The 22,677-nt window shown below is 38.8% G+C and overlaps 1 protein-coding gene and 1 long non-coding RNA gene across 3 annotated transcripts in view; one reads left to right on the forward strand and one right to left on the reverse strand.

Annotated features, from left to right (window-relative positions):
• The window catches only part of LOC117155294 (uncharacterized), a 37,035-nt gene extending 19,082 nt beyond the window's left edge, over window positions 1-17,953 (reverse strand). Inside the window, exons 1-5 of the mRNA XM_033331139.2 lie at window positions 17,288-17,953; window positions 12,272-12,592; window positions 10,418-10,645; window positions 8,441-8,658; window positions 1,866-2,016 (exon numbers count right to left, since the gene is read on the reverse strand). Coding sequence (XP_033187030.1) covers window positions 1,866-2,016; window positions 8,441-8,658; window positions 10,418-10,645; window positions 12,272-12,592; window positions 17,288-17,294 — 925 coding nt within the window. The 5' untranslated portion in view covers window positions 17,295-17,953. The remainder of the gene's footprint in view (window positions 1-1,865; window positions 2,017-8,440; window positions 8,659-10,417; window positions 10,646-12,271; window positions 12,593-17,287) is intronic.
• A 1,193-nt stretch (window positions 17,954-19,146) lies between these two features.
• LOC117155206 (uncharacterized) lies at window positions 19,147-20,630 on the forward strand. 2 transcript variants are annotated; one of them, XR_013059688.1, is made up of 5 exons: window positions 19,147-19,739; window positions 19,822-19,890; window positions 20,005-20,082; window positions 20,202-20,273; window positions 20,374-20,630. It is a non-coding gene; the product is annotated as an uncharacterized LOC117155206 (long non-coding RNA). The 2 variants fall into 2 exon arrangements; XR_004463891.2 differs by having other exon boundaries at window positions 20,005-20,273.
• The last annotated feature ends 2,047 nt before the right edge of the window (window positions 20,631-22,677 follow it).

A 22,677-nucleotide genomic window follows, 5' to 3' on the forward strand; every position in this document is an offset into this window, starting at 1 on the left:
TATACGATGACCATGCGTGATTCACAGGCATATGACACTCAGGAAGCGTCGGCGATAGGCCCGTGCATAGGTGCACGCGTAAACAGTATGTATATTAGAGCGTAAAAGAGGGACGAGGACGTATGTATCATCGTGGTTGGCCGAGGATGCGTTCTATCACACGTGCATATACATATAGTGCGCATTAACATGCACGCGTCGCGTCGATCAAAAAGGCGCGGTCTATAGGACGAGCCACGACACCGGCTTTTTCGGTATCGTTACACCCAGCGAACGTGCATGCCACGTATCCGACGTGATAAGCGTAATTTCGTTTCGTCGACGACAACTACGTTACCTGTTCGACGGAAATCCAATGGACGATGGTCGATTAAAGAAAAGTAATATTAGTTCGGTGTATGTGAAAAATACATTCGGTTTTCGAAAATTTGCTCGAAAAATTAGTTCATGGTCTTCTTTGACAATTTAAATAGTTTGTTATATTTTTTGGTATTCTTCGAGGCTCGATTAATTTGTATTAAAGCGTTGAAACACGAAACATATTGTTTGAAAAATATATTGAGACAAAGAATATATTGAAAATATCGGATCGAAATTAGAACTCTGTTCACGTTACATATCGCTATCGTTTCGAGTCGTTGATCCGGTTCGCCTCGAATAAACCAACAGGAAAAATGGTAAAAAATTAGGAAAATTGATTCGACGTGAACAATTTCACGAAAGGTGTCGTTTCGACGTGAAAAACGTAGCGTTGACGGGACGAATTTGTGTTATATCGATATCGTTTCGAGTCGTTGATCCGGTTCGCCTCGAATAAACCAACAGGAAAAATGGTAAAAAATTAGGAAAATCGATTCAACGCGAACAATTTCACGAAAGGTGTCGTTTCGACGTGAAAAACGTGACGAGACGAATTGTATGAAAAAAAAGAATGAAAATTTATAGTATCGGGGGCAAAGGTATCGTCGCGATATGAATTTGGTGAAAGTAACGAGGGGCAGAAAAGTTGAAAAAAGTTGAAGAGTTTCGTTCCAATGGGAATTTCACGAGGTAACAAGTGACGAGACACTAGTGAGCTTGACAAAGTTGCGAACTCTAGTTGCCATGTCTCCGACATGTTGCAACGTATATTTGCAGTTTTCGACGATCGTAACGATGGTCAGCTGAATAATGGAAGCGAGCGAACATATTAGAAGCGGCACGAGTCGCGTGAATAATTGAAAAACAAACGTCAAAGTTTCTTCAATTACAAAACTAGTTGCGCTTGCAGACGCGCCAACGCGAGAAGAACTTTCTCTGAAATATGTTTTTTTATGTCGTTGACGGCAACTGTTTCATCGATTGGCAACGATACTGCTGGAAAAATTCAATATTTTATTCGAAGACTACGGAGCAAGAATCATAGACAGACTTTATGAAGAGATTACGATCACATTCTCTACTTTTTATTTTACAGAGTAACAGTTTATCAAAATTGTCGCTCTATTTCATTTTAAACCTAAACACCTGTATTTCCAGCTGCTTTGTAATTTAAAAAAATATTTCCCCTCCTTCCAGTAGATATTAAAGTATTGTTTGTCTTAACGATTATATTTTTGTTCTCAAACGACCCCATTTTTAACAATTAAAATATTTAAGTCGTAAATGAGTCGACTTTTTCATTTTATAACGTCCAGCTAGTGAAGTTATAGTTAAGACCGATTATAGTTAAAAATAGAAAGGCTCTTTTGATGCTACACTGTATCGAATATCAACAGTGTACTGAAACATAAAATTACTTCACGGTAAATCTGAGTCACCATATTTTCCCCTATGGTCGTTGTACACTTTAAGAGCTTAAGTAATAATTTAATTACGAGACTCACCGGTATGAATGTAAGTGTGCTTCTTCATGTCTGATTTCTGATGAAACCTCTTGCCGCAATATTGACAGGGATACGGTCTGGTGTCAGAGTGTATTAAAAGATGAGTGCTGAGAGTGCTCGAACGTTTGAAGGCTTTCCCACATTGTTTACACTGTAACAGAATAAAAGGGTATCTTAGAAAGTCGAACCAAGTCTAATAACTATTGACTAGGTATCATATTCTTCGTCATATTCTCCATGCGTTTGTTTCAACTTTCTCATCATAAAAATACGCTTTGCATAGTATCATATTCGTTGAATATTTTCAAACGTTTTACTGTAAAACACGTCTCAAATTGATGTAAAATTTACCCTGATCTCTGTGCTTTTAGATTCACGATACCTTAAACTGAACTTTCATAACATTCCTAGTATTGGGTTGGCAACTAAGCGATTGCGGATTTTGTCAATACCACCCAATGACAAAATCCGCAGTCACTTAGTTGCCATCCTAATAAATCAATTCGCGAGAAGTTCATTTTCTCAGTGAAATTATTTCGCCACTTTTTCTTTCTACCTCGCAAATTATCGTTCAACCAAGTGAAAAATCAACGAAATAATATTCGCTGGTAATTGATATAAGACTCGCGAAAACTGAAACGTAGTCTAAAGGAATTACAGTAGAAACAAAGGAGGAAGGAAAATGCGTAATTGATTACTGTTGAACGACGAAGATAAACGAACGATTCGACCTGGAGAAATCGAAATCGGTATAGATGATGAAAAATGTGGAAGGAAGAAGGCGGACGACGTCGAGCCGGCAGGCGCACCTGTGTTCACGGAGCCTCGGTTTTTCTCCTCGGGCTTATTGTCACATGGGCGCCAGTCCTGACAATGCTGTCGACCTAGGCGTGTCTCTTTTCACGATACACGCGTAGGTACATGCGTGGAATCGCGTACGAAACCGCTACAGCGGGATATTATTACGAGCGTGCACCGGTACCGGTAGAGAGCTACGACTACGCATGATTCACATCCCTCACCGATCAATAATAAGGAACGATATTACGATATTAACTTGTCGCGATGTTCCAGCTCGTTCAATTCTTTTCACGTGCCCTTACGTCGTTTGGATGTTTAAGAAGTTGCGGAAACACTTGTCCGCTTGTGAAACGTAATTTTCTTTCGACCCTTCAATTTCAGATTATAATTTCGATCGCGACACACGATGGCAAATTTTCTTCATTTTCTTTTCTCCTATCGGTATACTTGATATCGGTATACGTATATCGACAGAAATGGAGTTACTCGAAATAATTGATCTTCCACGATATCCATTTTACATAATTTCACATGCATGCCAATTTCGCTGCTCGTTTTATGAAGAATGCTTTCTTGCGATCAAGTAGCAGCAGAATGCAGCTTACGATGCGCCGCTTGCTGCATTTGGACGACACCGAAGAAGTTCACCGAAACTCGTTCGCGTGCCCCTCTGGGAGACCGTAGAACGTGTAATGGCTTCCGAAGAGCTTATAAATCGTCCGTTTCGAGGTTTCCCCGAACAAGTATCGACCGTGGCAAAAAAACGTCCCGTGTCTTCTTTGATCTCATTTTCTTTCTGGAACGCTTAATGCGCGATCAAAACGACCTCGAGCATGACGTTCAACGACGTCACGAGAACTCATTCTTCTTCTGTTTAAAATACAGCAGGTTTTTCGTTAGTCTCGATGACAAAAGAATTACGAGAATTTGTTTCTCTCTTTCTTTACGGTTTGCCAAATGCTTTACATACGCGATTTACTTAAAAAAAAGCCGGATGAAACGATTAAAAACATTATTTTGTTTATTTATTATCGTATCTTTCTACTTTCTACGTATTGCGTTAGTATTTAATCGTTACCATTGCATCTATTATAGTATCTGTTAAAGCTTCTATCTATTAAAATAGCTTGTAGCTTTCAAATAAATTTTTTCAAAGACTAAAACACATGCAAAGTGTCCATTAATCATCTTGAATAAGAAGATGGATCAGCGATGATATTTTTCCCCCTAGTATAGCAGCTTCGAATAGTCGTGTGTATTTTTTCTTTCGCAACGACTTGTATTTTAAAAAAATATTCTTTGTTATTTTAATCTTCATTCTCTATCGAAATAAATATCTTGGGCATCGAAATCAAATTTCAAGTTAGTATTTGGCAATTTTTCTTGCGGATATTCGATAGAATATCGTTAATAAAAAGCAAGATTGTTATCTCGCTTGTCCCACCGTATCTTCATATACAGAATTTTTACGTTTACGTTCGCCTCTTCTATCATTCAGCTTTAAATAACATTAAATTAAATAAAATACCTGATAAGATCCAGTGTTATCGGGCGTATAAAATTTAACGTCGTACAATTTTTGTGCCTTCGTACCGAATTAAGCAGTTAAGACATAACTTTTAATGCCAGAAAAATAAAGTACGAAACTCTTGTAATAAGTATCATGGTCTGGGCTGTTGCTGTACAATTTCCAACGATATCTTCGAACAATATACGGAATCTGCGTTCTCGTACATAACGGTATAACACGTCGAATGACTGCAGTCGAAATATCGCGGGATGTTTGTAAGCGAGGTATTAAATTCAGGTCAAAATGTGCCGCTTACAAAGATTGAGAAAAATGGTTAACCGCTGGTTCCGTTCATTCGTTTTTATTCATCCCCGACTGATTGCGTTGTATACTTACGTATACGTGTAACATTATTTCTTAACATTGTCGAAACGTTGCCTTCACGTTACGAATACAGTAGAAATGGATACGGTACAAGATAGTGGTACAGCGGAAAATGATCGTTCGCGCGAAACATCTTGCAACAAGATCGAAGAGAAACTAGAAAATTCTTAGGGGATAGGAAATCAACGACAATTTTCTGCACCATTACCTCGCACGAACATAAAATCCTCGCTGATTAACGGCTTCTCTGATAGCCCGAGTGAATTACAAACAGGAGATCCCAATTCCTACGAACTGGATTGCACACGAAATGTCAAAGTTTTATGAAAGACAGAAAGTGTCTGATGAATTTTAAGCAACGAACAGCAGTTTGAAAGATTCTAGTTGTTACGGATCAGGATTCGAAGTCAGAGAATCCTATGATTCACAGCTGGAGCTACGCCTGGAACTTTGAAAGCTTGGCAAGCTTATTGTAAAAACACTGTCCCCTTCGTCGGTGAGTCGATGAGCCGGTGAATTCTGGCTGCTCGTATCATCCCTTCGATTTTCGTATTTGCATACGTTCGAGGTGAAATCCATGGGAGTCACGCAATGGTAGGCTGAACGGTGGCGCAAGTGCCCTAAAGTGCACCGTGACATGACGTGGCGAAGAAGCGGGTCAAGCGTTTGACGAATGTCGGAACTCGACAAAAGGCGGCGGTGAAATTACGGCTGATTGAATGGAAGTAGAAACTCGCTTGGCCGCAGTTTTACGCGCGACACGTAACAGCCACCGGACATATTAGGATATCTGGGGCACACGCGCGTCATACGATCCTGATTCTCAGCGAAAAAAGGCCCGCCCTGACAGCGCCGCGTCGCGAAACCGAGCTCGCCGTCAAAATTTTTCCCAAACCGCATCGTTTTCTTTTCGTCGGAAATTCGACAGGGTTCCACGACACGGAAACCGCACGCTCCACACTTGCATTCACTCTCCTTTCCACGACTTCAGTAAAACACGAAACGAGGTATTCGGGAGAATATGTACACATTTCCTGTATAAACATCAACATGATCCACCGTGGACTTTCACGCGAATTCGTACTTTTCAAAGTACTGTAGTATCGTGGACGAGAGGTCTGAGAGATATCAGGCGAACTATAAACAATGGGTTGAGGAACAAGTGCGTGGTGCGGCTGAGACGAAAGACAAAGGGATGCTAAGGGACAGAGACGAATTAATAGTCGGTGTTGGTTGAGAAGCCAGAGATTGTGAGTCGAGAAGTCAGAGAGTGCGAATTGCGTTGTCGAGAGAGTGTGGTCCGCGTGAGAGAGAGCGTTGGATCCGTGGTGACGAGACTTGCCAATTAACCATCTAGTTGTCTTAATTATAATACGTTATTGTGATTAGTTGACGTTAAACAACCATCGTTTTCTGTTTAACCAACGTCTGTTTAATCCATTTATTGCAAATAAATTAATTGTAGTAAAGATCCTACAGTACATTATTGGGAAGTGGAAGCTCGGTAGAAAATCCTTTTGTCTATCGAGTAGGATAGAAAGCAGCGTACTTTCGCTATTTTACGTAATTCTCCCTATTACGTTGCGTTCTGTGAAATTTCCAAATTTCTCACAGATGCGTGAGAATTCGCGCTCCGGTTATTATATAAGGCGCTGCTCGAAATTGAAATATGGCCACTAAAAACGGGTTTACTGTGTAGCTATCGACGATGTAAATAAAACGAAATGTAAATTCGTCGAGCTCTGTTCCACTCACAATCAGTCGCACTACAAAAGCGAAAGCTAAACAGGGATTTGATATCTTTGTAGATATTTTGTGGTCCTGTGTAGTGTATTAAATATCGTTCGAGATGAAAGGAAATTGCTCGCGTATAACCTTTGGTATTAATCTTCCAACTACTATTTTGAAAAAAATGTGATCTTATCGTTGTATGAAATTCCGATAATATTTATAACAAAGATAATAGGAGCATAATGGTAAAAATATTGCGTCTGAACGAATTGATAGATTCGATGAGAAAAATTGAGAATAGAAATTGTTAATAATATAGCGAATTACAGTTATAGAAGATATAAAATGAAAAGTTATTGTTGCTTAATCGTTACATAAAGTATAATATAGTAAGTATAATATACAGGGTGGTTGGTAACTGGTGGTAGAAGCGGAAAGGGGGTGATTCTACGCGAAAAAAGAAGTCGAAAATATAGAATAAAATTTTTTTTTTTTAATTTTTCCATCGAGACAACGATCTACAGTGAGATCCGTTATAACGTACCGCACGCGTACCGAGCGAAAATTCAAAGTCGATTTTCTCGAAAACAACGCCTCGAACGAAAAATTTGTATTCTATATTTTCGACTTCTTTTTTCGCCTAGAATCACCCCCTTTCCGCTTGTACCACCAATTACCAACCACCCTGTATACTAAAATAGCACAACATGCATATATAATTTCATTGATTTATCGATCGACTCAATGGAAAAGATAAATGAGACATGAAAACTGATTTATAATATTCTTGCGATAAATTTATGATCATTTCGATGGTAAAGGGAAGAGAAATTCGTAACTATACTTTTTTATTTCTTGTTCCTCGTCATTCTAAATGTTGCAAATACGATTATGCAACCGGAATGATGCTTCAAAGGTTGTGGCGCGATAAAACACATTTTCATTTCAGCTAGCACAAAAGCAACAGAATCTACCAGAAGAAAAATGACTACTTACAGAGATGCGTGACAAGATTATTATACAAGCGAATATACACGTAAGCAACGCAGGGAGTGACAATATTGATAGAGATATAAATTCAAGCAGAAAAGGACTGTCAACAATGTTGTCCTCGCAGTTGTATTTTAAAAACGTCGTTTCAAGTGAAAAATGGAAAAATTATCTATATGCAATAAAATATATCCGATTATTTCTTACGTATTTCAATTATACACTTTGCTGGACAAGCGTTCCTCGACTTGTAGAAAAATTGTTTCTTCCAAGTGAAAACGTTATAAAAGTATCTTGATATTTTAAAAAATCATCCATCTAACGTAACTCCTGGAAATTTTGTACATTCGCAAAATACGAATACTAAACACAATTGAACATTTAATATTAAAACACCTTGCAGAAAGAAAAATGAAAAAAAGGAAGCAAAAGGGAAAGAATGGAATAACGTGAAAAGGAATGAAAAAACGGGTAAATCTAGATAAAATCTTGGAAAAATTGACGCTATTCGAGTAGATGTCTGGTTGACCGTGATTTTGTTTACGAGCTGGAGATTATCGAACCTCGGAGAAAGCCTATTTACGAAGCTCGTAAAAGAATACACAAAAATGCGAATATTTGTTTTTGACGATCAACCGAGTGTTCAAGAAGAGAACACGGTGGTCGTGTAGAGATTTCTTAGAGCGATACTCGTCGTGTTCTCTGAAAAACATTTCACCACCTTACTGTTTGACGACGATTCGAGTTAACTCCATCAGGTGATATTGTCCTTTTTCCATTTTCTCTATTGATTTCTTTGGGACAAAGGTACCGTTCCGAATAATCTTTGAATCGTTCGATTAATTTTAATTTAACATCGTTTTAACTTTGGAATTAATATTCCGATTGAACGCATAAGACATCTGGATCGAAGAAACGACTAGAATCTGATAATAATTTACAAAAAGATTTGGATCTGCTTCTTTCTTATTTCACTTTCTCATTGGTTAATTGCTTTAGATGAAAAATACCCGACTTGTTAATTTAGAACTAGATGTCTGTTAGGAAAACAAAATTTGCAAAACAACCAACTATATTTCTTCCCATATATGTATCTTTCCTCGAATTTCTCTTCTTCAAGATTTAAAAAAAGAAAGACGTTTTGACATAGAAAACTCACTTGGAATGTCCTTTCCGAAGAGGAGGGTGGTGTCAACGGTGAATGATGGATTTGTCGAGTGATTACAGGCGTCGAGGATGGACTCCTGGATGATAGTATCCTGGTTTCTTTCGCTTCCCTCTCGCAGACTGTTCCCGGTGACCAAATTTCACTCTTTCGGTTCATGGTGGACGAAACGTCGTTAGGTTTGGTACTTAAATTTAGCGGCGCCTCCTCCTCTGAAAATTATGTTGCAAAAATCTTTTATTTTGTATAATAACTCTAGCAGAGTCGATTCTTGGATAGAAATTTCTTTCAAATAATTTAAAGAAACTCTTGCTTCCAATAATATCATTATAATTATTCAATTATAATTCGATTAATCATTACAATTATATTATAATTCAATTAATCGTTACAACTATATTATAACTACAATATCATCGTAATTACAAATTTTCGGCAAGTTTTCGCCAAGTTTAAAATAGAAATATAAATCTCCATGTACGCAAATTATAAAACATATAATCTGAAGCTTCTAAATCTAGAAAGTAATAGAACCAATCACTTTTTAGCCCAATACAGCAAAATAGTCAAAGAATATTCTATTATATTCATACAGCAAAATAGTCAAAGAATATTATATTTCATTTTGTTCGAATCACAGACAAGTCGTGAGATATTCTTCAATTTGTTTGACGAGGATTCTAAGCTAACGCTTGTCACCCGCATATATCACGAAAGTACCCTATCGTCGTAGGTACACAAACAACGAATACGAACCTAATTCGTTATCGTTCACCAGACTGCGCAGAAACGTTTACGTGGCATAATCACCGACAATTATCGGAACGTTATACATTACCGAAAGGGATTCGTGATAATTAGTTTAATAACAGGTTCTCTCTTTGTTATCGATGACGATAAACGTAAACGTCGGTGGTGATAACCGACCGTTTGCCAACCGCTCGCAGAACAGGATCGATATTACCTACTTACTGTGCTTACGACAAAATTGTCGGTCAGTTGTCCCCTTTTTTAAGCTCTTCGCGTATTTCTACGCCTTTTTCGCCGACTGGTCGCGTCGAGAAATCTCATGGGAATCTCAAGGAGGACCTCGATGGAATTTTAAGATAAAACGCAGTAAATCTGGTTGACGTATTCGGAAAGTGATTTATTTCGTGACTTGTTTAAAGGAAACTTACGCTTTTTTTAATCTTGCAGTCGATTTATAAATGGCGAGTGGTGAAATTGAATTAATAAGAATAAATTTGATAAAGCTTGCCGACGTACACCAAAAACGATTTATTTTAGTACAAGCGATTTAATGCTCGCAGTCGAATCTCTTCTTGTCACGTAAATAGCAAAATTATTGGTTCGAATGGAAATCCCGACGCGATTATTACTTGTTGAACTCAACACCGTGACGAGTAGGATTTCAAATGTAATTTCACAGTTCTAACTTTGGAAAATGAAAGTTAATCGCAGCAGTGGGCAAACACGTGCGTACCACCAAGTGCCGTTAAAAGTACGCGGGATAATTCTGGAAATTGAAACAACCTACCGTTGGCGTTACAACTGACTGACAAAAGTGATATTATCGAGTAGACAGGAAATATACAATTCCAAATTAAGGACAATGTTTGTCGCGTTCTATAGGCATCGTGGCAATTTTGTTGGTTTTCGTGAGCGTCCCGTGTGTATTTAAATAAATGTTCGATCGTTCGACAATTTATTCGTCCAAAAGATTCGTTCGACTTTAAACAGCAACGAAGATAAATCTGACGTGATTACTCGTAGAAAAAGATATTAATATTTCCGCAGTGATAATAATATTAACGTTCTTTCGAACTATAATGTAGTATAATATTCTGAAACTATAACATGTTTCTCTCATCCCATTCATTCTCACGCTACCATAGAACCTCCATCGAAATTGATCGTTACAGTCACCTCGTGTAATTTTCCACGAACTGCCCTCTTAATTAAAATTCTCACCGAACTTCGCCTTCTCCGGGGTGCATCTTCGTGGCGAGCCAGCTCTGGACGTGTTCAGGGGTTCCGGGTGAATAGGTGAGCAATTTGCAACCGGTGTAGTTTGCTGGTTAGAAATCCTCGAGGGTGGCAACAGGGAATGGGGCAGCAAGAGACTCAACTGGTGTTGAGCAGCCCACCATGCAGCCCCGGTCGACCCATAACCACCATACATCAGACCACAACGCATCTCTGCAAGCCAGAAAATTTCTATCTAGCACGAGAAACCTGGCGATCCTCGGCTCAATCATCTTTCCACTAGCCGGGAATTAATTCGGGAAGTTTTCGAACAAAGAATCTGTAGGTTTATGCTAAACGTGTAACACGTATTTTTTTAGAAAGGTATATTTTTTTCTTAAATAGTCGAATTATTATGAAATTTTTACTTATTTTGTAAATATAGAATATAGAAGAATAAAGCTAATGTCAATCCCATCTAGTCTTCGAATTTTGATTTCAATCTTTCTATTTCGATGAGTCAAAGAGACTTTTAATATTCTTAAGTTTTCTAAAAATATTTAAAAACTATTTTTGATGCTTTAAGATAGAACTTAAGAATATATATCAGAACAATTGTTTCGTATCTTCCTCAAACTTGAACAAATTTCGGATGATAGGAAAATATCATGATTGGGTCTAAAATGATTTAAAAAAGCGTTAGAAAATTATTATCGCAGCGAACTTTCCGACTGAATTTATTCTCTTATGCCTGTGTCTGTTTTGCTTCATATTTCCTTTTTCTTTTTCCTAGGAAACTCCGTCATTATTTCTGGATAAAGTAAAAAAGCACGTTTATTTTTAGATGGACAACATTGGATATTCGTTAGCGATTCAGATACGACTATTCGATATAATGAGGCGAGCTATAACCGATATAAATATTTCAACCGAGAATAGAAGATCAAATAGGAGAGCTTAAATGGGCTGACGTTCGCTTCTAAATTCGACTGACCGAACGTTCATACAGATCAAGCTTCTATTATTTACGAAGTAACGTAAAATGAGACAATTTTGGTGATCTCTTTGCAGATATATGTAAAATAAATTATACAATTACTAGCTGGAGTATTTAAATACTCACTAGGCACGATACAATTTTACAAGTGTACACGTATCAGCCAAGAACAGCAGGTTAAATGGTTTAGTTCTAAATTTGGCTGACTGCATTGACACGAATACGATCCTATATTTGTGAAGTAGCATGGTCTGTTCATGCTCTGTTTCTCAGTCTGACGTATCAAGTAGTCGCAACAGATTCTGGTCAGACATATGCTATAAAACCTTGTTACGGTTGTACTGAGATAACGATCAACGAATACATCGAACGATAACAGAATGTCATAACTATAAAAATAAGAATTTCTAACAAACACGATATAACGAGCATTTGCCTAATTGCTCGAAGATGACGCGCCACGAACGTACCAGTCAATGATCGATTCATCTATTCGGATTACGAACATCTTGAAGCTAAGTATTAAAATCAAATCGCGTTCTACGACTCTCCTATTTTCAACGATAAATAAAATTCTCCAACATCCTCCTATCTCTAATACGTACAACGTAACACTATATTCATACTATTTCGATACTAATCTATGATACTATAATAAATCTAATATTAATAGTAGCCATATCTGAAAGGAATTTCAAACGCTGAAACAAGCAATGGAACAGTCACACGATAGTACGATATTATAGCTCAGCAACATATTACGGTAATCGTACGTAATACTTGATAAACGAATAAACCACGCAGTATCGTGTGAATTTGCATAAATACCCGCAGAGTATCGACGATACTGGCGATTGTGTTACCTCGTGCCGTGGTTGTGTTGGTCAGCGGTAGACTCTGAAGTCTGGCGTCGGGATTGCAGGTGGAGACGAGGGTGAAAGCGCTGAAACGGTCCGGTGTCGGTTGGCCGAGGCTCGTGGAGGAAGCCGAAGAAGGATTGGAGGATGTCGCAGCAGTGTTCAAGCTACTTGCAGCCGCGCCAGGACTCCACGGCGAAGGCGGCAGCGTGACGCTGGGGCTGCTAGGCGGTGAAAGCGTGGCCGGGGGTGACAGAGCGCCCGCCGGAACTCCAATGGCGCTGTAGTGAAGTTCCGGTTTCATGTACCAAGTACGCGGCACCGCTTCTGACGAGCAAACCGTGAAACCATACATTTTTATACATCTTTTAGACGCTCCTGCTGTCGCTAGACTGAGGACTTCCATGCGATCGTGGAAAATTTGAAGGCGCACGAATCGACAGAGTGTACGTAATACGGAAAAATATACGAAATGTTCAAAATATGGTACTCTTTGTGATACGTAGTAGATAAGACAATCGCCCACCTGGCTTCCAACTTCTAAATTCTAAGTATCGGACAAATTTGAATAAACATTCACGATTTACTTATCGTTTAACGTTATCGTGGCATTACAAAAATTGTTTAACACAAATGGAGTATCGCACCCTACAGGCGATAGATACGTTGCTCGTAGAAACGATCGAGTAATAAATATTCATCTGGTACCAAAGAGAGTCGCCCTAAAATCGTTAGTCTGCTTGAGAGCCGCAACCAAATTCTGCCAATTGTTCGATAATTTTCTGTAGAATAAAAGTTTGAAAAATCTTCAAAAATAATTAATCGGTAGTATCGGTTTTAAATATTTGAACGAAAGCCGAAGACGAGAAGAACGTTTGATTATTTCGAACGAAAGTGTCTAAAATCGCGCTGTTAACGCGTTGTATCTACGAAATCGTATACTCGATCGAAAGAATATGGAAATGGTGTGCAATTGTTAGAAGGATTCTGTTTTTATCGAATTCAAACGGCAGGATATAGAGAAAATTGCGCGTGTCCTGTTTTAAAATGGATTTCTATTACATTTAGATGGGAGCCGAGTTAATGCGTTATTCTCGCGAGTCATAGGTAGCCACGACTATCAGATTTATAGGGAAAATCACAAACATGCTCCTCCCCCGAGCGAGAACTATGAATTATACATCGTAGAACATGCGTGCGCGTGTCCATCCAAGAGACAGTGTTCCTAATCTGATCGTACGCTGAAACGGACGTGATTGTCCGACGAACTTTATTCGCGGCCAACTCTGATAAGCTAGCAATCAATAAGATCTCATCTATCCATCATCTATCCTTTTAAAAGCTTAAAAATCGAAAACAAAGTAGAAACAAATTGCACCACGGTTAGATATCTTATAAATAGTTTTTACCAATATATACAGAGTGTACATTTTTATCGGCATTTACGATTTTCTAACCAACGCTGTTTAATCGTCTTTGTTAATGCCTGTAATTTTTCTCTATCCTTCGCAATATTAATCCGTTTATAGTAATATACATGCAAAAAAAGGAGAAGAGGACCCGAAGCACGTAGTAGAGGAGATGCGAGATTACAGGAGGAGCAATAAACATGGGGGAAGTGCTGAAGAAGACTGGAGAAGGACTGACAGAACCGAAAGTTATAATAGTGAAGAGAAGAATAGCAGAAGAGAGGGAGGAACGACAGGGAGGGAGCACAGCAAGGAAGCAAAAGCCAAAGAAGGACGTCGTTGGAAGTCGTTCAAAGGCGAAAGGCACGGATTAAGACTAAATAAATAAATAAAAATAAATAGTAATATACCTGACCTTAGATATTCGTAACAACGTGAAAGAAAATTATCTAGCCTCGTAAAATGTTTCGTGTCTTTTAAAACAATTGCCTTTCTATTTATTAGCGTTGTTGTTATTACCAGCTTACGTCTACCGGATATTTCTAACAATCAGCTAAATTCTCCTTCGACCGACTCGAAGAATTCTCCATTCACGTACTACTTAGACAAATTTCACGCGCAATTTAATTACGTGATTACAATAAGCCCTTTATGGCAAATCAATTTCGATTACTTTCAACGCTCGACTCGTAATCCAAGAAGAACGCAATAAGAGAATGAGTCAAACAACAGATAACAGAGTTAATTTCATAAACAAATGTATCGTTCAGAAAAATAAGGAAGTTGCATTAATATTAATAATAAGATTAACATTCTAAGGCAAAACGAAACCGAATAACTTTCTTGCACGGTAAGCTTCTCCGAAAGGCATAAGGAGACACGAGCACGCAACAACGGAAGAAAACGTGAATCGTTAAAGTCGAAGGTTTTCAGGTAATAGATAATGTTCGTACATATACACAGACGTAGTTAATAATCGCGCCTCGTTGTTTGAATAAATCTGTAATGCGATTTGCAAACACGACTGTATGAGTGGTTCCTGTTTTGCATAGATAACGAACGATAATGTCCGAGTTCGATGTCAATCACCGACCATTACCTACTTACAAGTCAGCTTTAAAATTGCTTGCATATTGTTATACGAAAAAAAGGGAAAAAAAAATTATAGTTTCGACTTTTGGCTAAATAATTTGGCTAAACAGGTCGTTCGAGACTGGAATTCTCAACGAAACAAAAGGATGTACCTTCAGCGTTCTGGTGGTCAGCGAAAGAGAAAAAACGCGTTGGTAGCGAGATTCGATTTTACAATTTTCTCAAATTTGATTTATTCTATACGATTTATCAATATGATTTGCTCAATACACATTGTGATTTATATTCCAGCTTTTTCACATTTCGAAATCAACTTTCACGAATGACAGACGTTTCGATCGATTCATCGTCCGCCACCTAATTACGAAAAAGCTAGCCGAAAAGACGTTTCATTGGAAATCTTGAACGTGATCGTAGGTGAGAATCGATCCATCTGGTCACCGATTCTTCGCTTCGTTAAAATGTGTAGAAACAAGTGTACATATCAACGAACGTCAGCGTTTCCGTCTCTTTCTTTTAACGAAGACGCTTCTGGGACCACGAAACTAAGAGAATCTTAGTCATTGATAGGAACAGTTGTCCGGTAAAAATCTGACACATGTGTACTCTGTTACTAAAGAGATTATGCAAACACTTGGTCTTTTTCTTTCAACAAAATGAAACCGAATTTATTCGACATTTAACCGACATTTTCGATCGACCACTTATAATTTCTAAATATTATAATTTCTTCTTTACGACCAAGTCTGTTTTTCCAATACACTGTGATATTACTTGTTGCAAGATTTTCCATCGAAATTCCATCGCTTCTATATATATAAGGTCGTCCGAAAATTTTCTTTCGTTTTACAAGGAAATAATGGACGCGCAATATCTTTCGTTTTATATTATTTTATCGAATCACGTATGATTCATTTTGTTCTATCAAGATAAAGATCGCAACGTTTGATAGACTAGGTTTCGTGTTTGTATAAAGATACACCGTTGTAACAGACGAGTCTGTAAAAGAAAGACAACCTAATATTACAAATTTTACAACGACGTCGATTCTCTTTTAGAATTTTATATTTTCTCCCACCAAAGTATAACGCCATTTCTCGCAAAACTTTCCATCGAAATAATCTTATGGTTTGTAAATGCTATAAATACTTCTTGTAACGATATTATGCTAAATTTTAATATTTGTCATACTGAATACGAAAGACCCTGAAATTCGTGAAAAGCGAAGGTATCGAAGAGATAAGGAGTGAATGTGAATTTGAATTATGACATTTTGAAACAGGATTTGCGATTACTTTGATCTGTTTTAACGTCATTGGCAATACGTACAAATATTTGCTGCTGCCATTCGTGTGCGCTAATAACATTCTGGTTCCTGTGTATGTTCCGAGTGTATGCACACTTTTAATATATCTTTTTATGCGGCAGATATACAAGGTCGCGATAATACGAATATTTCGAACAACCTTGAAAATTTGAGTATCTCCTACATGTTTCGCGATAAGCAACATTGTTCATTTTAAAATTGATATCTCGCTATAATTAATTTTTTAAATCGTTCGTTTAATTCTTTTTCCTTTTATTCGTTTCATTAAAAATGTACATAATTTTCACTCGATACAACAACGATATAATTAATTTGCAACGTTATAAATAGAAGTAGCGAATAGTTTGCGATTGTATCGGTCTTAAGTTGAGATTCCTTTAGAATCTCCATCAAATAAGAGAATAGTTTTGAAATTTCGAAATAGCTATTCATAAATTTCAATTTGCAAGAAGCGATAATTGTAAACTTTTCTAGATTACAAAAACAGTTAAAAACTAAACCTGACAAACTAAATACAAAAGGTATTTTTTCATCGCCAAAAACTAATAACCTGAGAATCCGTATACTTTCTGCTAGATTAACAAAACTACAAGAAGTACAAGAAGAAGAAGAAGAAGAAGAAGAAGAAGTAATCTGATTAAACCGATACCGTCATCCGCTCTCGGCTTAACGAAATACCTAATCCTCCTTGGTAAATCGACATCATCGAAAAATCGATATCTTCTCTTTCGACCGGATAAAATACAAAAAAGAAACAACCTGTATATGCACTTACATCGAAAAAGAATCGCATAATTTTATCGATATTTTATCGCTACAATATTTCTACGGGGAAATTTCCCAGCAGAATTACGAAAATAAATTTAATATCACGAAAACGACTTCCACATCTCCAAGTGTCGTATATCAAATCAGCTAACATCATCGAGATAATCGCCGAACTATATTTAATATCATAATTTTGCCATAAATTTCCATTGGAATACGTGAAAAATAACACAAGGTCGATAGTATATTCATGGTGAATTCAACCGGAGGCGAGATTCGTTTTCTCAAGCACCGTATCACCTCCCTGTGAAACTTGTCTCTCTGTTACCAAGACGCTTCGCGCCAATCGATCGATTCCATTCGCGCGAATCGCAGCGGAAGAAAAGAACAACGAGAGGAAAGCGATGAGATGCGGAAGAAACTCACCGCACATTGCGTCCAATTGGTCGATCGATTAGTCCCCTAAGTCTTGCGACTGTTCATGGAGGCGAGCAGCGAATCGTAGTCTCTTTTTATTGGCACTAGAGATCAAGGAACGCACAAACGACGTACACAATCGGTATCAACCCCACAGACAGTCCCGACGCACGTACAGTTTTTCCATTCACTGGGCTGTTCGCTGGCGATCCTCCACGTGGTTCGCCAAGGTCGCGGTCTCGTACCCGGTTCGCGCGTCCAAGGCGGTTCAGTTCGATGCTTGGAATCGATTATTACAGATGCAAGACGAGTAACACTTCTCTGAGAAACGTATTTTCAACACTCTTTCAAGCCAGATGATTTTTCTATCACAAAGCAACGTTGTATGCGGTTGTACGCAGTTGACAACAGAATAATTTTCTTCGAATCGTGAGAGGCGATCGATGAAACGAGCAAGTAAACGGAATCGGATGATCCGTAGAGCAAAGAAGAGTTACACAGATAGCCCGACAGCTGTCCGTTGGTTGGTCTTCCGGAAGATACTCTCGGAGCGTCCTGGCTAACAGCAGGACCCTGACTGGCCCCGGTCTGACCGACGAGGGTACACGCACGGTCTCGCGTGGAGCGCGCGTCGCAGTCTGCCCGTGGCTCGGCTGCTTACCTGTTCGGCTTTTCTCTCTTCTCACCTGCGCTTCTCCGCTACCTGGAGGCCACGCCTACCGAGCTCGCATGCGGCTAACTTTAACCCACGGGAAGTAGCGCGCTGGTGGGGTGCGCGTTGCTTCATCCCCTCTTTGGCAAGGATAGTCGGACAGCAGACAATCTTCCTTCCTCTTCCCGGCGAACGGATGCACGCGAGCGCGCTTCGGAAGCCGCTTCCACGGACGTTAACCGTTGCATCGAATTCTCCAATCTCGGCACGTTGGCGGTGTCGTATTGATTTTTCGCGTTAAAAACGAGTATATTTGAAATGGGAAATCGTTTTGGGCAAGTTTGCTTGGTCGTTGAAATACGTCTACGTTGTTTCTATTGGATTATTTTTACATCTCAATATCGATGCATATGCGTATGTGTTCGTAAAAATGACGAATATCTTGCTAATTCCGAACGAGAAGATTAAAAGGTTGGATAGTGGTCGCATCGAATCGTATACCTAACTTTGGTTGAAATTGGTTGAAAACGAGCGCTGCAAGTCGAAAGAACTTTTTTTCCATCGCCTATTGGTTTTAGATAGAAACACTCGGATATGGAGTAAAAATATTCATGGACTATTTATTATAATTTTAACCATTAAGCTAGTACGTATCTCTTTAAATATCAAATACGTTCGCCAGGTACTTACATAACCTACACACTGAAACGTAACTTTGAAATTCATTGATTTTCCATCTTACTTTTGCCAAAGAATTATCATACGCAGACTACAATTTTTTCTCGCGAAAATCAGTTGATTTCTACGTTTCTCGGCAACCGCGCTGGCTAAATTTAATTTATCTTAAATCTCTATCCACGTACATCTAACCCTGTCTTTCCAAATACAAATCGCAATAACCGAACCGAAAAACGCAATATCCTCCTCAGTTTACAAAAAAAAAAAAAAACCGATCCTAACTTCGGCTGAAATATTCAAATTATATCATAATTATAATTTGAATATTTATAAATATAATTATATAATCATACGCAGATACTAAATGGATACTAAACAGCTGCTAAACGTAGAAGCGACAGACCGATGAATCGGGACACGTAGATCGGAACCTCGGAATTACGCGCGAAATTTCAAATCTCGATTAACCCTATGTAATTGCAAATAGAAGAACACGAACGCACGAATATATAGAAAATGGCGTATAGTAAGAGCGGGATAGGAGAGGAAATTGTCTGTGTACGGATTAGTTGATCTTACGCATCTGTGAGAGAGCAGCGAGACCGGGACGATTCTGTGAGACCAATAGGCAGCCGAGACGGCGGAGCGAGAGCGATGCGCGCGCATACTAGCGCCGCGGCGTAGATTTGATTCGGCGCGGGTCGCGCGAAGAAGGAGAGCCACCAGTGCGTCTGCGCCGACCGAACACGTTCTATTGGGCCGCCTTCCTAGAACCGGGTCCACCTTCGATAATCGCGCGTCACGTTCTAGTCGAATTTGGATTAGGCAGCCACCAATCCGTGACCTTGACGTCTTCCATCGACACCGCAACGGTAAATGTTATCGAGAGAACGTATCCGAAAGTGGAATCGAACGCCTCGTTGTCGTCGTCGTCGTCGTGGCACTACAATCGACTTCCAGTCGATGTAGGTCAGGACCACGCTATTGCTGCGATCTGCCGCGTTCTCAGAAACGAAAATTGTTCACTTCCGGAAGTCAGACCCTTTATTTTTCTTTTTTTTTTTTTTTTTTTTTTTAAATTAAGGGTTTCCAAGGAACATGTGACAAACACTTTGATTCGAGAACGTAATCGTAAAGATAATTTTTGATAGAAACATTCGATGCTTTTAAATATTACGAGACGTTAGGTATTATATTTAAAGTATTCTTATAGATATCGTGTCGAAAAATATTGAGACGCAAGGACGGTGCGATGAGATACTGTCCACTGCTACTGCTATATGTAAGTATTCGCAAGTTCGCCAACTTTTTGATGCATTTAAATGGTTTTTGAAATTGAACCGATAAAAATTAATTAATCGCAAGATTGAAATTAAATTATTCGATAATTTCCTAGGTAACGTCTAACGGAAGAATGGATTGAAAACTGAAATCCTGTATATCGACTATTTTGTATTTAAATTACCTTCGACAGGTAATAAATAATTCCACGTAAGCAATAAATTGCCCACGAGACTAATGTAATTAATGTTATTAGTACTAATTATATATTTCGTGTGTAAATATCTTTGATACGGACACTCGATGATATAGAAACGAAAGTATGGAACCGGTGAGAAAATGATGCGAAAGATAAAATGGAAGAATGGAATTTTCTATAAAACGGTATATTTTACTTGGCGTTAATACTTTTATTAACTTTTTAAATAACAGCACGTTGCAAACTGTCATTTCGCGAATATACCAAAATACTCGTTTGCCGCAGGTAACTCTTTCTCCAAAAATGGCCAAGAATTGAAAAACTCACGCGGTCAGTTTAATTTCGTGTGAATTACACTTGACCACCAGTTCGGAATCATTAATTCCTACCTTGTCAGTCACGACGAATACTTGCTTCCAGGCAATTAAACTACTTTCTCGCTTGTCACAAAATATCGATCGCAATCTTCGGAAATGTATAATGTACATCTACTATTACATATGTAAACTGTTTTTGTCCGTATAATAAATATCTTACTTCGAGCAGAGAATCAAGAAGCAAAGATAATATCCGACGATTAAAAATACTCTTCTACCCAAAGTCTGTAAATTACAAACAGTTTTTACAAATTACGCAGCTCCACTTACCGCGACATTTTTATTGAAATACAAAATTATATTCCAATAGATCGTAGGTAATCGATCGGTTTCGAATTCGCTTGTCCGAACTTGAACTCTAACTGTAACCTATATGGACGTAAGATCATAAATAACGAAGAGAATTAGCGAGCCGAACAAACTTTTATCGCGTCGTGAGCCACTATCTTGAAATACGAAAAGACGTTAAACAGGACGTTTCAACCTATCAACCAGGTCATCTCGAAAGCCCCGATAATCAGGTAGTCAAGCTAAATCAATTGATTTCCAATTTACTCCACGCCAATTGTATCTCTTACACGTGCATATACCCTAAGGAAGAAAAATTATTATAGCAATTTCATGGCAAAACGAGCGAAGAATTGGCTCGTCTTTGCCTACAATAATTTTAACGGCTAATCCAAGGGAGCGAAAACAAGCAGGAGCAGCCATAATTCGTCGACAGCGAAGGCCTTAAACATCCCCTATTTCCATATCCTTACGATCTGATTCTTTCACGGTCCTGCACCAGGCCACGAATATTCCAAGATCCCGATGACCCGTTAAAACGCAACTTTAGGGTAGCACACTTTCACGACAAAACGAGGCGATTCCTACGGCGTCGAAATAGAAGGAGACAAAAGGTAGACAAAAGAAAAATTTCCAACCGAGAGTACAATGCTGACAGATGGAAAAGAGAAGGAAAGAACCTGGCCACGGTGTATTATCGGAAACGGAGTGCTTTCGTGGCGAGGAGTGCGTGGCGAAGAATGTATTGAAAGCAGGTCCCGATGTCCTTAACCCACTCGTGGTCTCGCGTCCCGCGATAACGAGCTACCTGGCAACTTCGGATAAGTGAAACTTGCATAATTGGCTACCGTAGGAGGGACGAAGAAAGAACTCGACCAGCAGGTAACTGCACCTGCGATGTCTCCAAGGTGCGCGCGTGCGCCCGGCCGGCTTGCCGGAGGAACGTGTGCTTCTACAACGAGACCACCGCATCCGGACGAACGATCAAAGGAGACTCGAACGTTCAACGTTTCGAAGAACCCACCGAATCACGCTCATCGACGGAAGTACGATTGATCGTGCGTATTCCAATTGTTGCTTCTTAGTCCATTGTTTCATGTACGCTCGTATGTATATGTAGCTTACGCGAACGTATTGAAAATTACAGGAAATTTGTACGCCTTTATCGTATGTGTTGTATGGAATATTTGGAAATTTCATCAGCACCACGAGCAGGTACGACTGTCGTCGTTGTACTGAGAAACATTACGCAGTTTTATATTAGTTCGACTGTAAAAGTTATCGTATATAAGAAATATCGTAACAAGTAGGAGTCTACTTTGGATACTTTATACACTTTCGTGCGTTATCTATTGGTTTCTGCGTTTTTTAATTTTGCGTAAATGCAAACAGAAACGCACAAACGTTCGCAGTCTCGTCATAATTACGACGATGAGCGAAAATAAGTTTCAATTTGGTACACTACTGATCATTTTCCGTCGTATCGGTTACGGTAGCTGCTATTGTCAAGTAGAATCCTATTTTCTAAAATTAGGCTGTCGCTCCTCCCTTAAGCTTTCTTTTGTCCGCCAGTTGTGCGTTAATACGATTGGAAGCCAATCAACGTAAACAAAAACACAGTGGGATCTCGTAACAGCGTCAATGAAATTTCAAAATATTTTGAATAACGCACGCGATCTATTCGTGAAATAGACCACAAGTGACGAAAATTCGTAAGTGGCCACAAGCGTTCCATTAATTTCGTTATTCTCGGTCGTTCAGATATTACGAATCTAAAAAGACAAAGTAGCAAGCTGAATAAAAATTATGCGATTGAAAATTTGGCAAACGGTGTTAGTTTCTGATACATTGGAGTCATACGAAGCAAAGACGAAGGAAGAGAAAACAGGGTTTCTCGAAAGGAACGAGGTACATATTCCTGTCG

Source organism: Bombus vancouverensis, chromosome 12 (genome assembly GCF_051014615.1).
Source record: "Bombus vancouverensis nearcticus chromosome 12, iyBomVanc1_principal, whole genome shotgun sequence".
Lineage (NCBI taxonomy): Eukaryota > Metazoa > Arthropoda > Insecta > Hymenoptera > Apidae > Bombus > Bombus vancouverensis.